General features: G+C 48.1%; 6 protein-coding genes across 6 annotated transcripts; 1 reads left to right on the forward strand and 5 right to left on the reverse strand.

Moving 5' to 3' along the window:
- Positions 1-190: 190 nt before the first annotated feature.
- Positions 191-1,447, reverse strand: N7455_010711 (uncharacterized protein; the record flags this gene model as incomplete). Its single annotated transcript, XM_040953167.2, has 1 exon — positions 191-1,447. One exon carries the CDS (start codon positions 1,445-1,447, stop codon positions 191-193), a length of 1,257 nt encoding a protein of 418 aa, XP_040816545.1.
- A 940-nt stretch (positions 1,448-2,387) lies between these two features.
- Positions 2,388-3,197, reverse strand: N7455_010712 (uncharacterized protein; the record flags this gene model as incomplete). Its single annotated transcript, XM_040952970.1, has 1 exon — positions 2,388-3,197. One exon carries the CDS (start codon positions 3,195-3,197, stop codon positions 2,388-2,390), a length of 810 nt encoding a protein of 269 aa, XP_040816664.1.
- Positions 3,198-4,249: 1,052 nt separating this feature from the next.
- N7455_010713 (dolichyl-phosphate beta-glucosyltransferase) lies at positions 4,250-5,674 on the reverse strand (the record flags this gene model as incomplete). Its single annotated transcript, XM_040952957.2, has 3 exons — positions 4,250-4,594; positions 4,659-5,450; positions 5,561-5,674. 3 exons carry the CDS (start codon positions 5,672-5,674, stop codon positions 4,250-4,252), a joined length of 1,251 nt encoding a protein of 416 aa, XP_040816437.2.
- A 1,557-nt stretch (positions 5,675-7,231) lies between these two features.
- N7455_010714 (uncharacterized protein) lies at positions 7,232-9,785 on the reverse strand (the record flags this gene model as incomplete). The annotated part of the gene is made up of 3 exons (XM_040953040.2): positions 7,232-7,396; positions 7,449-9,609; positions 9,667-9,785. The coding sequence occupies 3 exons, from the start codon at positions 9,783-9,785 to the stop codon at positions 7,232-7,234; spliced, it is 2,445 nt and encodes an 814-aa protein (XP_040816405.2).
- Positions 9,786-13,401: 3,616 nt separating this feature from the next.
- N7455_010715 (putative NUDIX family hydrolase) lies at positions 13,402-14,496 on the forward strand (the record flags this gene model as incomplete). The annotated part of the gene is made up of 2 exons (XM_040952928.2): positions 13,402-13,821; positions 13,984-14,496. The coding sequence occupies 2 exons, from the start codon at positions 13,402-13,404 to the stop codon at positions 14,494-14,496; spliced, it is 933 nt and encodes a 310-aa protein (XP_040816431.2).
- Positions 14,497-14,628: 132 nt separating this feature from the next.
- On the reverse strand, positions 14,629-15,898 carry N7455_010716 (MutT/nudix family protein; the record flags this gene model as incomplete). Its single annotated transcript, XM_040952988.2, has 4 exons — positions 14,629-14,867; positions 14,964-15,204; positions 15,625-15,717; positions 15,848-15,898. 4 exons carry the CDS (start codon positions 15,896-15,898, stop codon positions 14,629-14,631), a joined length of 624 nt encoding a protein of 207 aa, XP_040816566.2.
- Positions 15,899-15,962: the final 64 nt, after the last annotated feature.

The raw sequence follows: 15,962 nt of genomic DNA on the forward strand, positions 1-15,962 counted from the left end.
TATATCATAATCTCGTGAGGTATTTCGCCAGAATGGAGAACAGAAGATAAAAAACAAAAAGGTACAGCATCAAAAGCATATGCTGCTCCATGAAAAGAAGAAAAACACAAAGAAATCCACAGTAGACATAGTAGGACCTATCTCACACACAGATCACAAAGATCCAAATGTATATGGGAAATATGTTTCTTTACACTTGACCCGAGTTCGATATCCCAAATGCAGTGCCAAAATTAGTTGATTTCTTGAATTTGATTTCAAGTTCTTGCTCGCCTTGGCGAGGGAATTCAGACTCAGGATCAGACTCATTGGGATCAGCCGATTCCGCCGAGCGGCCTAGAATATTCTTCGCTTGAACAAGGAGTTTCTGATCCAGTTCGCTCAAAAAATTGGAGTCGTGCGCCTCATCATTAATCAGACCGAGGGGCCCCGTGAGAGCGGGGTCATCTGGCACATCCGGAAAGTAGGAGATCTTATTTTCGGTGGGTTGATGAACGTTCGCCACGGGCTCAAGAGGGGCCTCCTCAATCTGGGAGCCAGCCTCGAGGGGAGTCCCCTCCTGGGTGGACCGACTATCATCAGCGTCGATGATCGCCATCGGGGTATGACCTGCATGGCGGAGCAAGTTCTCATTGGGCGGGCCAAGCTCTGACAGCTTCAATTTAAGACTGTTTCGATGTTCCATGATAGGCCTTGCAGCGGTTGAAGGGGGAGTCCCAGGGGTTACCAGGGGCGACGGGGAGGGCGGGGTGATCACTCGAGCTACCACGGCGGGTGGCAGCGCCGTGGACTTGAGCGTGATACCATCCAGGGTGCTGTCAAGCCTTTCGATCGGCACTGGCTGACTCACAGGCGCTCCAGAAGGGTCTACTGGTCGCGATTGGGGTGAAAGAGCCCGATCAAGGGATGGCGGATTCCCACTTTCGGAGATTGGCGATAGATAACTTTGGTCTGGAGATTCATGGTCGAAGAACACCCTTGTTGGCCGATTGCCTGGACTTGTCCCCTCCCACACTTGAGCCGCAAGGCCATTTGTGTTATACTGCGATATTCCACCTGCAAGCACCTGTTTGGCGGCTTCCGATCCCAATTGACTTGTTCTGTTCCCTTGACCTTTGACAAACGCCTCCAGCTCCGCAATTTTCGATCGTAACAACGCCCGCTCTTTCTCCCATAACCGGCGCTCTTGCGCAAACAATTCCCTCTCCGTCTCGAAGTTCAGCCGTTGGCTCTGAAGAAGCGCCCGCGATTGGTCGATATAGGACGTATCCATGGTGAACGAATTCACCAACGCCGAGTCTTGGAATGCTGTTCGGCCGTAGCCTGAAATTACAGGAGGGAATGTGGCTGAAACGGATTTTGTGCGACGGATTGGTGTTTCGGTCGGAGAAAAGCGTACTTCCTTGTAGAGACTCCCGTGGCCGTCTAATAATTTGGTAGGCTTCATGGTGTCTGAGATTTGATTTTCTCACGATAATGAGCGCAAGTCGATAGATAAGGGTATATTAGGGATCGAGACGATAGTAAGGTGGACGATAGTACGATAATCACGATAGTGCCCAACCTGCAGTGTGGCTTTACACGTCGAGGCCAGTGGAGTTCCTAGAAGCGGTCAATGAGCTCACAGCACTTGGACATCTAATATGCCGGAATTTCATGCGAGGTTCCGGATACAGCACATGTCAAGCCTCGGGTCACAGATGAATGGGTGCTGGTTGGGCAGGTTTAGGATTTGGGTAGCTTTTTCAGGTACGAAGTTCCTAAGTTCCCAGGTGAGAAGGAAAGTATCGAAGTAAGAGAGAGGTCAAATCTACTAAATTGAACATCCCCACAAATTCCGGGGGAAAGGAGGAGAGGGTTACATGGGCGAAGGAGAAAAGAGAAAAGAAATTCGGACGCATCTGACTACAGCGCATGACGTCAAAGGGGCTCTAATAGGAAATGTCATTAATAAGATCATGTACAATAACTAACTATAGGATGATCAGATATATGTTGTATATCAGATATATATCTGATGAATATATTATAGGTCATCTATGTTTGTGTGTATGTAAATATATATCTAAGATTCACCCCTGTACTCCATACTGTATTAGTAGAATCAACAAGAATGGAGAGAGTAAAAAAGCAGCCCGCCTTAGTTCCGCCATTTACACCAAACATGTGCCACATTAAAACACCTTTAATATGCACCTGACTGGTATAATGCGCGCTCAGACATCATGACGCAGAGCAGGGGCCTGCCAAAAGCAAACTCGAACAAGTCAGACCGGATGCCCCGAGGTTCGCAATGCTAAAAGATGCAAAAAAAACAAAACCAAAAAACAAGAGGATATAGAAAAGAAGATAACACCGAAATAAATGAAAAGAAAAAGGGAAAGCCCTCAGTAAACAGACGAGGCAGGCCGGACCCGACTTGGCGCAACCAAGTTCTTCTTGAAATCCAAAGACCAAGCCGAACACCCCTTAATCGACCGACGACCATCTGGCTGTCTCAGCGGCGAACGACTCCGCCAAACAAACTGCTGAGCCTCATCAAGCAGATGATGATCGCCATTCGGCAGCGGATAGAAGCTCACATCTTTACACAAAGTGCCGAAGCGCGTAGCAAGATCAAACACCCCTCGGGCCGTGAGATCCCGACCACCCACGTTCGCAGATGGATAATAGTAGCGTGGATCGAGGTAAAGCAGCACACTATTCCAGAGCGGAAGTTTCTCGGACAGAAGCCGTGCGGCGGCCTCGTATTGCTTTAGCGTGCGCTTCGGCACGCCGGTCTGCGTGTGCACAAAGAAGAAGACCTCGAAGCCGACGCTGCGGATGCGCGCACGGGCGGTTGCACTAAGCGTATCCAGGAAGTCGCCTAGTCGGTCGAGATTGAAGGAGTTGCGGAAAAAGAGGGTGTGTGTTGAGTAGAGGTAGTCTTCGACTTCGTTGTGGAGTTGCCGGTTCACCGCGAGTAATTTGCGCGCGGTGCCGTCTTCGCCAACCCAGTGCGGACTCATTGATAATGCTCGGTATTGACCGCGGGCTGTGAAGGTGTTGCCATGATCGCCTAGCACGATCATCGGTTTGCTGACTAGATACTCGTTTGGTACGTCTAGTGCATATTCGTAGATCTTGAGACGGAGTTCGGCTGGGAGTTGGAGGAGCCGCGATGGTGATATCGATGTGTGAGTGAGATTTGGCTTCATATCGGCATCCCTACTTTGTAGATTCGCTACAAGAAAGAGCAATATATGATGAAAATATTGAGTTTGCAAAATGCGGCTGTTAATTCCGTTTAAAAGGCAGTCGTACCACTCGGGTGTATACGCTATATAGATGTGTCGCCACCGTCAGAAAATTTTCGATCAGAAAAAGTCAATGCTGAACCAAAATAGCTGTACTCTGTACTCCTAGATCACCTTGCATAACATAAATCTAAAGCATCAGCCCATGTCGACCTATTATACCAAATGCCGAGTATCTGATCTAGAGATCTCACACCGCATATACTGCATATACTTCACCGCATATTGTAAAAGTGAAACCATATGTACTAAGGGAGTACTCTCGAGGTAATTACCCGTTCCTGGATTCCTGGATTCCTGGACCATGGATATATTCAATGCAAATTTTTTATGCGATAACCTTTAAATGGTATGATATTGTCCTTGGGGACCCACGTATTAGTGGATCTGATGTATAGAAAAATCGTCTTGAAGAGATAGTAATGCCAAGCAACGTTGAGGACCACACAATCTATGTTGTACTTGCGCTTGAGTAACATGCCATGGCCGCATATTGTAAGATGCAGACTGTATGTCGAGTATGATAGGTACAAACATTGAAGCTGCCATCCAATGTGACATTGTATAGTAGGAGTACCTAGGTAATTATATTCGTAGTGAAGCAACCAATCTGTACACCTTTTGATCTAGTGGATAGAGACGTCATCGCAGTTATCTAGCGAATCTTCTCTCTTCTCGGCAGCGCATTCAAATATCAGAGTTGTTCAACAATACCAAAGTTAACATACTACCTAGGTAAACTCGACACCTGGTAAATTGGCACCATAAACTTCTGTCCCCTTTCATTGCCAACAAGATCAAATGACATCATCTTTAAGAAGTACATCGGAAGCCGATTGAATTATCCACTCCGGTCAAGTAAAAAAAAAAAAGTTTCCAAAAATCCAAGATGCAATATATTCGCTATAGAAAATTGTTCGAAAATAGTGGGAACAATCAAGTTCCTCACTTGATCATCGCTGTCTATACACACCCAGCGACCAAGCTGCCCGCAGAACAGCCAGACCCCAAGCCATGCCGATACTATCTCGTAAGACATTCAGTTTGCTACCCTTGACCTCCCTCCATCCCACAGGCACTTCAGCCACAGGGATCCGAGCGAACTCAGCCAGCATGAGCATCTCAACATCGAAGATCCAGCCCTCGGAATGCATGTACGGCACAATATAAGGAAGCGCACTGCGAGAGAACAGCTTGAACCCGCACTGCGTATCCTTGACAGTAGCCGTTTTAGGAGGCGTCATGAGCCGTAGGATCAAATGGAACGAATGCATCAGGAAGTTTCGAAGCTTGGATCGCTATCGAGCAGAGTCAGCAATCAACCTCACAAACATCCAATCACCCAACTATCAAATATCATACCTTAACCACAGCCTCACTACCAACCATATGCGCCCGCGACCCAACAGCAACTGCCCGCCCCTTCGAATCCTCCACATCCCGACAAGCCCCAACAAGCTTACCGAGATCAGCGAATTTGCTCGCTCCATCCGCATCCGCAAATACAACATACTTCCCACGGACATGGCGCATACCGTGCGTGACCGCACCGCCCTTGCCGCGGTTATGAGTCAAGTTCACGACGCGGATTGTGCCAGGCGGGATATGGACGCCCTCCGCAGCCTGCGGTGTCCATGGACCCGCATGTCCCTTGGGGTGTAGAGAGAGCTGGTGGTCACGCGCGAACCGGAATGCCACTTCCTCCGTGCGGTCTGTCGACCCGTCCGAGACGAGGATGATCTCCCAGCCCCGGTCTGAGGTGGAGCCTGTGGCGTCACTGGTGGTATCCTCGTTCGGCTTGCGCTTGCGCATTGAGCGAGTCTCCATTGTGCTTGGGCTGCTGGCCCTAGCGATCGTGCTGGCTGTGTCCCCATACATGTGCTCCAGATAGTTGACGGCTTCTTCCAGCATTCCGGTTAACCGGTCTTCCTCGTTGTAGGCTGGTACTACGACGGACATGAATAGCTCGGCTGGTGCGATTGTGTGGGCTGCGGCGGTTTTGTCGGTGCTCCTTTTGGCGTCTAGGCTCTCGAGCCAGCAAGGTAGGGGCTCGGGGTCTGTCACAGATCCATCTTTGGCGAGGGTTCTATACTTCTTTTCTTCTGGTAGAGGTTCTCGTGGGACTGGCGCAACGAAAAATATAAATAATGAGAACTAGATGATTAAAAGAAGAATTGATAGGTCAGTAACTTGTAATTAGAGCTTCACGTGTCTGGAGCGCGCGATCTGGCTGGTACAAGCGGAGTGGGGGAAAGTGGACTCACCAGGACAAATAGTCCTAGCAATGTGGCCAGGGCAGCAATGAGTAAGATCTGAACTGGGATTTCCACCACAGTATTGACGCATTGGCGACAGACCTCGCCCCAAGCTGCCGCCATTGTGCAGAGTGACGAGCTGGACGTCAGATGCGGAGACGGAAGAGATGCGGAATGGGGAGACGGGAGTGATGCCGGAGGGATAAGGCAAGCACTTAGGTCCGAGAGAGAAACTGTTTATTCATAGAGGTAAGGCAGAATGATCCTCGCCATTGAAGAGGGAGAGGGAGAGAGACGGTAGAAGGGAGGGGAGGAATGCTGTAAGTTGATAATCGCCAGCTTGGCCTTTTATCGGCAACACGCAAGCCGATACGGAATAGATCCACCTGCGGGAGCCACCGTTCGTAAGACATTATATGATCCTATGTCTTACTATTTTATAAGTGGTATTATAATTTATTTTCTTATACATATGTGTTCTGTTACAGTTCATGTATACTGTAGCTCATTTACCTACATATGTATATACGCGTATACACCTGTCTATACGCGTTTAACCTCAGATCATAGATCGGTCAGCTCTTGGAGTGAACATGGTCGCATACAAGAGCTGATTCTTGCTCCATCAAATGGCGCTGCTCCCTCAGAGTGTTCTGAAATGATCAAAGCTAGAGGACTGTCTCTAGCAAAGGATGGCAACAGAATTGGCTAAGTGAGAACAGAACCGCGATGCCTGAATACTCATTGCTGGCCATTCTGCTATCCACAATCCATAAAAAGGGCCACAGAAAAGTATGTGAGTAATGCACATGGTGTTAACCTTGGAAGGAGAAGAAGAGAGTATTGGAAGCTGGGGACAAGGACGAGTATACTATACGCGAACACTTCCCAAATAGGAAGGGTCTAACACTCAAAGTTCAATGTTTCCATATTTTCATTCAAACACTTTCCTTCTCTTATCGTCTCGATTTTTCTTCTTCCTACCACTTTGCCTCCCTAGTCTTGTATCCTCTGTTATTCTAGCAAGACTCCTTCCTTCAACTAGCAAGTACAAAACAACACATCAAGAAGCCATGACTTCTTTCTAACAGCTCTGAATGTGCCCCTTCTGGATAGAAGGAGTACGCAGTAATCCAAATCCAGAATGCGATTGAAGCAGGAGTCTTGACATCCAACATGGCCAGTCCAACCACGGTGGAATAGCGTAGCGCAATGCCTGGAAACCGATCAGCAAGGCCTGTAAAAGTTCCCAAGCATTATGGAGCCGGACGAACAGAAGCGAGGGCATCCTGGGACAGGGGACCTTTCCATATATCCATGGCAATAGATGCGGTAATCCTTGGAGACTCCAAACGGTCCAGTCCTTGGAGAGTGGTCCAGGTAGAGGCAGGCCTTCCAGGGTGGGTCCCGGAGAATAATCTGATATCTGTCGTGTAGTTGTGGCCAACTCATGAATTTCCTGCTTGGTAATAACGAAAGAAAAGGATCCACTCTCTGGCTTCGTGTACGGAAAGTGTCCAACGGGATGATCCGCGCTCAAAAAGGCTTGAGCACTGTTTCGAACAAGAAAAAGAAAGACAACCCCAGGATTCCACCAGCCCCTACATGACCACCGTCAAGACGCACAGCCTACGCCATAACGGAACCCGCAACAGAGCCAGAAGCCACCCAACCCCGTTTTCAAACTTCCTGCATCTCCTGATCGGAGGAGGGTGATATCTCAGTTCCTAGTGAGTAGGGATTGCCATAGAGGTAATCGGGGGATTCTGCCATTGGCGCGAATTCATCTGCTAATCGGGTGGGTGTGAATCGTCGCGTTTGATCGTATGTCATCCAGCGGGTGAACTAGTTAGATGGTCAGTTTCAAATGTGCTTTTAGGGATGAGGGCTAACAGACAGTTGCAATCCGCACTCCCAACCAAAGACATCGATGTCTTCTAGGAATAACTGTTGAATGTTCTTCTATCGATGGTCTATTGTCTTCTGTAGGAGCCCCCTCGAAGAAACTTTCTGGGTAGTAAATCCGGCTCCATGCCTGTCCTCTGATTAAAAAGTCCTCCGGTAGCTGATGTGCACTTGAGTCGTCAAGAAGCGGGAATGATTCGTCCTCAATCTTTGAAATGATCGTATCGGGACGGAACAAAGTGTTCAGATAATTCGCAAGTCGCGACCACGGAACCAGTGGTTCTAGTCGTTGTATAGCAGCTGGGTTGAGTGTGAGACACCACACAAACGCCATAGAGATATGCACACTCGGGTATATGTTTTCACCCATTTGGCCTAACATGACGATCAATGTGTGAAACGCGAGAGAGCTTGCCCGGAACGTAAGCTGGGACGAAAGATCACTGTATGCGGCATCGATGGATGCACGAGGGGCACTAGGTGCGCTAGATGCCCACTTCATGGCCGTCAGACGATCTTCTGCCGTAGGATTGCGCAACTTCAATATAAAATCCTTTTCCATCACTCCATATTTACTCCCATATTGAAATATTGCGGAGATATTGCAAGATGTGAGTTGCACACCTTGCTGCCCATGCACACATTCCTGCTCATGCACACCTTGCTGACCATGCACACCCTGCTGCCCATGTCGGCATACCCGACCAATCTCCTTACGTAGAGTAGAAAGAAACACATTTGCCCGAGAAACGAAGTCCTCAACCGGAGCTTGCATGAAAAGCGCACCGTGAGTAGTCACGAACGAAGTAATCAAACTCGGACTTTCCTTCTGAATCGGCAGCTTCATAAGAGGAGTGACTAACTGGATCATGCTATCGAGAGCATTAGGGAATGCGCGAACGCTGATCAATGCTTTCGTGTAGTGAAAAAACTGCTGGAGAACGTCCGGACGCGCCAAAATAGCAAGATGATGCTGGATACGCCCATTTTCTGGACTTCTCTCTGCGTCTTGGTTATACCAATACCTCGAAACCCCCGCCCAGAGTTCACGGTCCTTCTTATCGAATTCTTCCACGGCCATTCGGTACCGTGCTAAGTCACCCAGACACTCAATCCAAGTCTCTTTAAAATATGGCACGCTTTCTAGCAGCAACGTTATCATTGAATATGAGAGGTAGATGAAGTCGAGCATATACTCCATCGACCCAGGAAGTTTCTGGCGCAACAGCTCTAGGAATGAATGCACTCCGTATCGCCACATACGTGCCGGCATGGCGTACTTCTGAGCCAATTCTTTGAGAACAGGACCAGCCGACGGATGTTGGGAGGCGAGAAAGAAGTCGTGATGCTCATAGAGTAGTGTTCGGTGTAGCGAGACGAATGTCTGCCACTGAGCTTGTGATAGTTCGTCCTTTGATTGCGCCTGTTGCTTGTCGATTTCGATGCACTTCTTTTCCACCATGACAAGTCCGGTATAAATCCCCCGCACCTCATTGATCAGTTGCTCCTCACTAATGGTGTGGGTCTCCAGTTGCCTGAACATTTCATGAGGCTTTGCTTCTTGAGTGATTGCGCCTCCCTCCACTGTTTTCCCATTTTGATTTATTATTTGATCATTTCTCGTCTGCCGAGATTCTTGCGTTTCCATTTGCGTTTGCGTTTCCATTTGCGTTTGCGTGACGTGAGGGATATTCTGAACCCCAACAGCATTTTGGCTGTGCACAGCAATGGGTGTTGAATATGATCTTTGCAATTCTGGACGTGTCACAGAGCCTTGAGCTAACTGCAATTCCTTTTCCTGCCTGAGTGCACTGATCTCAATTTTTGGATCTGCTAGGCGTTCATTTATACATTGAGGCACGCTAGATTTTAGCTGCTGAGAAGCCGATCCCGACAACCGCCGAGGCTCCCGAGAGGCCCGGAAGCTGTCCAGGCGGCGAGATTTGCCAACGTGGCCTACACTGGTGCAAGCGGGGCTTCTCATCACTCTCATGCCGTGGCTACTAAGCGGGTCCACCATAGTGCAATCATCTGCTAGGACGCCAGTAGACTTTGGTCGAACACTGGATATTGGCGAGGTGGCCGAACAGCGGCCATGGGTACCCATCGATTCAGATATGGGTTCTTCTGGCAATAGTCTTTTCATAGATCGCCTGTATGAACAGTCAAAAGATATGTAAGCAACAGAAGCTTGGAAGGTTGCAATATACCTATGTGACACGTCGCTACGGACAAGTCTGTCTGAGGGCCTTGTTTTGCCATCTAACAGACTGCAAAAATTCCGCCTAGTCAGTATTGCCTCCTTACGGCACATTGGCTTGTCGCCCATTTCAGTCATCTAGGGAGAATTAGCTTATCGTTCGAGCCTTCGGAGTGGCCAACGCACCCGGTAAGAAAAAAGAGAGCCCAATCTTCCATGTTGTCATGGAGATTGGGGTAAAGATATAGAAGAGGGGAACCTTTAAATAGTCTATATTAAATCGACTAGGTAGAACTTGGGAAAACAGCAAAAATCCAAGTCCAACCTTGGAAGGCATCCTTGTGGGCAACCGGCAATTTGACCCCGTGCCGACCTGTTTTGTAATTTACGGTATTATATTCATGTATTTATGTATTTACCATACGGACTGCCTTGGTTGCCTTTTGTTTTGGTATTTCTATCGCTTTCTTCCCCTTCCCCCTCCTCCCCCCTTTTCTCCGATATTTCATGCAACTGTGGAACGTTCGAACATATTGAAGGATTCCATACCCCCTGATGCCAAGTCAATTTTTAATTTTTTTCGTAACCGCGCCTGTCAAGAGAGACAATAGCCGCCCTGAACCCCCCCCCCCCCCCCCCCCCCAAAAAGATCTATATACTCCGCCTCACTTTTTCCTATGCAGGACTTTCCAAAATCTCATCATGATCTGCAAGAGATTGAAGAAATACGTCTTGTTTGAAACAGCTGATCCCTCAATTATTTGACAGCCTTATCCCAACGGCTGTAGAGTTCAAGCCTACCCCGTCATTGCCCAACAGCGTCAAGATTGTCTCCCAATCCAGATGTGACGTGCATCGTCTCTAGGGATTTGGGAAATCCTTCGGGTTAACGAGTGACCTCGTTTGCCCTTGCAGCGCTGGGGCATTGATTTCTCCGTCACCGCTCTTTTGGCTACTATCACTGAATTTAAACCACACCGGTTCTTTTTTGTCCAAGCCTGAGGGATCATGGCGTTTTTGGCTAGAGGGCCTTTGTTTTTCTCCCAGCTGGCCCACCTGGGTACTGGGATGACCCTGGGTCTTGCGCTCTTTCGCTCTCGTTTCCGCTTCCACTTCGAAGTGAAGATTACCGCTTTTCCTCTTCGGTTCACCCTAAAACGAGGCAATTTTTGATCAAATCGGCGATCTTTCAAAGTATTATTGGGCGTTCAGGGGAGCACCATATTTCCCTCACACCATTATTAGCCGCCTCGGTATTTAATCACCAGTAAATGGAGTTCCTTGAATGCCGGGAACAGCTAATCATGCAACAGACTCGTAAGTGGGCTGATGTACGGTTGCTAACGGGATCCACGAGCGTTGGACCACATGGCCTTGTTGAATTGTCAAAACGCCCAGGTGATAACTTGACTTTGATGGGGTTCGAGCTATGGCCAGGGGTTATACTGCTACCTAGTATTCCCCATCTATCTCCAGGGCTACCTAATTCTAAACTTAGAAAGTTACTATGTGGTGGGCCTAACACGAATGTGGATAACCTGAGCCAAGATACGAAGTAGTATACGGAGTAGGCTACAATTGAAATACTCAGCATCAGCTACCTTGCCGTTTAAAATCTCCCTAAACCCAATACTTTTGCATCCATTAGAACCAAAACAGGTGCCTTGGCAGGATGGCGGTAGTGCACTTCCTGCCTGTCAGAAATCTTAGGCAGGGCTGCCTGAACCTATCGCCTAAGCGCCCGTAATGATTAGAGCGTCCGGGTGTTTTAAGGGGCCCTGTATAAAACCGATAGTACTGCATATAATGTAGTCAATTTCAGTTCTATTCGATATCCAATAAGATACATTAACAAAACAACTTGTTGTCTAACCCTGCGCCACCCAATACCGACCTGGGTCGCAATTTGCACCGAGGCAACTTTTAAGCTCCACTTAACCCCAAACAAATGGATCTAGCCCCGTTGATTCTACCTCCCTTCCCGAGAAGCAACTTAAAATGCAACCACTGCAAGGGAGTGATGATGATGTGATAGTTGCAAGCCACACGGAAGGAAGCAGGCGGGAAAGACATAAGTGGGTGCCCTTCCCATCACCCGGGTGAAGGTCTGTTTGTCGCACCCCTGGATGAGAACTGCCCTGGCAGTATGAAATATGCAGTCTGCGGTGTATACTCCGTATACCTAGTTGATTTCCGATATTTCATATGTTAGTGTAATAAGCTTGCATGGAATGTGCGTCGAGCTCTAGCGTCTTACAAAAGCGGGGAAGATGAGCACATTTCACCCGGGCAAAGCTACGTGGGCGAACTTCTACATACTTCTAGAGCTCAAGGATCTTGGGTGCTTAGATTGCATGGAAAATGGGAGGGGGTGCTCGGCTACAAAGTACATGCAATTGGTGAGCTTGTATTGTGCATTTGTATGGAGCTTACTTGATCAGGCAATGATTTCAACGGTCTCGGCTCTCGGTCTAGTTTACCTCCATATGATTTTCATTGCTTTGTCTCAAGAATAGTGGATGTGAATTTTGGAGTGTGAGGCAACTTCATGTAACGTTGCTATTAACAGGGTTTATTGGAACTAGGCTTCCTCTAAGCTCTCATGCCCAGGGGGGTCGCACTATACCAACTTCAGTCATCTCTAGTCATTTTGCTTTTCTTCGGGATAAGCAATTCAAGGCAGATACCATATTAACACGTGTCTGGTTTTGAGATTGAGGGACTGACTGGGAATATAAATAGTCGGTTCTATGGCCCTATCAGCAACGTCACCCCAGGCAGCTATGTAGCTGTAGACACTGTTGACCGCTATTAACATGCATTTGCTGCTCTGTCAGCTGAGATAATTTTCTAACCACTTGCAGGTCTCTCTTTATAAGAGCCTAACGGGACTCGTGTGACATGCATGTTCTCACCCCTCATCGGAGCCCGAGATATCTGAGCGCATATGAAGAACATGAAAACTCACGGAAAAGAAAGACCAAACTTTTTTTTTTTGCATAGTATATAAGTTGTTGTCTAATTGTATACGAAGTAGGAATGACTCCATCCGCCATTGAGATAAATCATAAATCTTTGAGCGGTACGTATGAATTCACCTGCGAGGCTGCCAGGCCCATCGGCATTAAGATACAGCTGCAGCTGCAATCTTTTGAGAAAGTTTATTTTGATGACCAATCTATCTATTTTGACCAATGATATCGTTGGTGGAGGGATGGCTTCCTAAAGGGCTAAAAGGCCAATGTTGTAGGTTCAAGTACTGTCTGACGAGTTGTAGACTTGGGATAAACGTGCAATACAGAAGATGAGATGTGGCCAATAGCAGCTTAGGGTACATTCTTATATGGTTGACCTCTGAAACCAATTGTTGAAACCAGTCATATACAACGCTATGCGCTAGTTACTGTTTCTAATAAAAGGTGGAACTATATATTTCGAGACTGATAGCTCCAAAGTTGTGAACGGGTTGGACTCTTATGGTAAATTTTATGACAAATTTGAAACAGCAATTTCACAAGAGCAGAATTAATAATTACTGAAAAGAAGTGCTTGAGCTATTCGATGTCTTAAAATATACATTTAGTGTGTTCATGAAAAGGGGTGAGATCAAGACTGAACGACGTCATAGAAGCAACATTGAAAACGGCTGTGTCCAAAGTATGTTGTATGTTGTACGCACAAACCAAGTTTCCCATCGTAAAACATCGCAATCGAGAGGCTTTAAAGTCTTACCCAACCTGAATTAATGAACTCCTTCCGCCTTGCCGCGCGACACTTGAAACCAACACAGCCGATCCCCACATGCAGACCAATCATCAGCATCACAAAACCAAAAGCAAAAATAGCTCAGATGTCAACATTCACAATCCCCAATTCAAACCTCCACGTGAATAGCATCCCAGATCTCAGCCAGAATGATCTACTTTCATTCCCAGCCTTCAAAGTCTGGATAAGAACCCTCCAGCAATCCCTAGCGCGACAAGAACACCCCTCGCACGAGTTCCACAGTGATCCATATGTACTGCGCAAAATCGACATCCAAGCCGTCGACCGCTTCGGTGGCGGTCGACTAGGCTTCATCAAATTGAAAGCGGAGGTATCCAATGGCCAGGGCGAGACTTTGCCCGGTAGCGTATTTCTGCGGGGGGGCAGTGTCGGCATGTTGGTGAGTTGTCGTCTATTTCCACACGATAGGAGGGGATTTCCCCTTTTGTTTTCTAGATACATCCAAGCAAAAAAACGATTATTACGCCCCAGCCCCAGCCCCAGCCCCAGCCCCACCACTCAAAAAACACAAATGTGTTTCGTTTTCTAATTCCATGAATAGCTTATCCTCCAACCGGATGATATACCATCCCCAACTGAGAAGGACAAGCGCGCTATCCTGACCATCCAGCCCCGTATCCCAGCAGGCTCGCTGTCCTTTCCGGAGATCCCGGCTGGGATGCTTGATGACTGTGGGACGTTTGCTGGCGGGGCGGCGAAGGAGATCCAAGAGGAGACCGGGCTATGTGTTGAGCAGGGGGAGTTGATTGATATGACTTCGCTGGCGCTGCAGGCTGCCCAGGAACCCGGTTACGGTGAGCGCTTACAGAGTGCTGTGTATCCGTCTCCTGGCGGGAGTGATGAGTTTATTCCATTGTTTTTGTGTCTGAAGTCTATGCCCCGGAAGGAGATTGAAGAGTTACAGGGGAAGTTGACGGGATTACGGGAGCATGGGGAGAAGATTACGCTCAAGGTTGTTCCTTTGGCGGATTTGTGGAAGGAGGGGCTTAGGGATGGGAAGACCTTGGCTGCTTGGGCTTTGTATCAGGGATTGAAGCAGGATGGGTTGCTTTGAGTGGGAATAACATGTACAAAAAAGGGGATATGACAAGGTGTTTGCTTATAGATTTGCCATAGAGGTTTGTTTGTAACAATGTACGGAGTATGGTTGTGCTACATGTCAGTGAGATATGACACAATTCCCAGCTCACAATCTCCATTTCTTCGCCAGCTCAATTCCTTCAGCTAGCGTTCCAACCCTGGCGTCAATAGCATAACCCTCCTTTTCAAGCTTCTTCATCTCGCTAAACAGCGAGTTCAAAGGAGTAGTGAAGCATTCAATGAACTCGTTATCCTCAAGTTCAGGCTTTGGGTTCTTGTTCTCGGGAAGGGACATGTCAACCCGGACGTGGACCATATGCAGGTTGGTATTGCAAAGTCCTGGGTCTGATCAAGTCATAGATGTTTGTCAGCTTTCAGCACCCGAAAAGGTCAAATAACGCAGATAGAAGAAAGCAAAGATGGCGGCCACTGCCTACGTACCGTTATACATCACTGGACTAGTCTGCTCCGCCACACCAACGTAACCAGTCTCCTCTTTGAGTTCTCGAACAGCACACTGCTCAGGCGTCTCACCTGCATCGATTAGTCCCGCGGGAATCTCAATAACGACTGCATCAATTGGGGGCCGGTATTGCTTCTGCAGAAGGAGCTCCGAGCCAGTATCTTTGTTCAGAATAGCGACAATCCCAACGCCATCAAGATCAATACCGGCAGGACGGGTCTAGGCAAACGCGGTTAGCATTGAATCTGAAATGTAAATTTCAAAAACAGCGGCCTTGAAAGGTTGCGTGAAATGTGTGGTAATGGAGATCGACCAATGCATCCAATACACATGGCAAGGCAACCAATGGTCATGTGGTATCGGTTGATACGGCATCGGGCAACGCCCGGGTTTAAGCCACCACCTGGGGCAGAGGTTCCCGAGATCGGGGAGCCCCACCAATGCTAAGCAACATTTCCCGATCTAACTGAGGCTGGATCTTATGCTATCATGTAGGTGGCCCTCGTGGTAGTCTCGTGACAGTCCCGCGGGCGTGTCACTTGGATACCCTGCGCCGGGTGTGGTGCATATACCCCGGACATCGATCAACAGCGCGCAGCATAACAGGATAAGCACATAATAGGGCGGAATGAGTCTTACCGTGCGCTCAGCTGATTCCCATGTTCGCTCAACACCCAGGGGGTCAGTGTATGTTGTCTTGATCATTCGAGCCCAGCGGGCTTCACTGGGGTCCTGTTTGATAAAACGTGTCAGTCATGCACAGCCACGGTTTTGGTACTAGTGTCGGCCCAACTCTATTTTACACGTAGTTGACTGGGAGTCTATTGCCTAATAGACCCTCGGGGAGATTGGAGTAACTTACCAATGGTCCCCGCGAGATGAGTTTCGACTTGGCCTGCGTGCGAGCTGACATTGTAACGGGTTGGCAGTGATTTAGATTGGAGAAGTGGAAACAAGCCGAGCTTCGATAATGGTGT

This window comes from Penicillium solitum, assembly GCF_028829755.1.
Source record: "Penicillium solitum strain IBT 25940 chromosome Unknown utg000008l_segment0_segment0, whole genome shotgun sequence".
Lineage (NCBI taxonomy): Eukaryota > Fungi > Ascomycota > Eurotiomycetes > Eurotiales > Aspergillaceae > Penicillium > Penicillium solitum.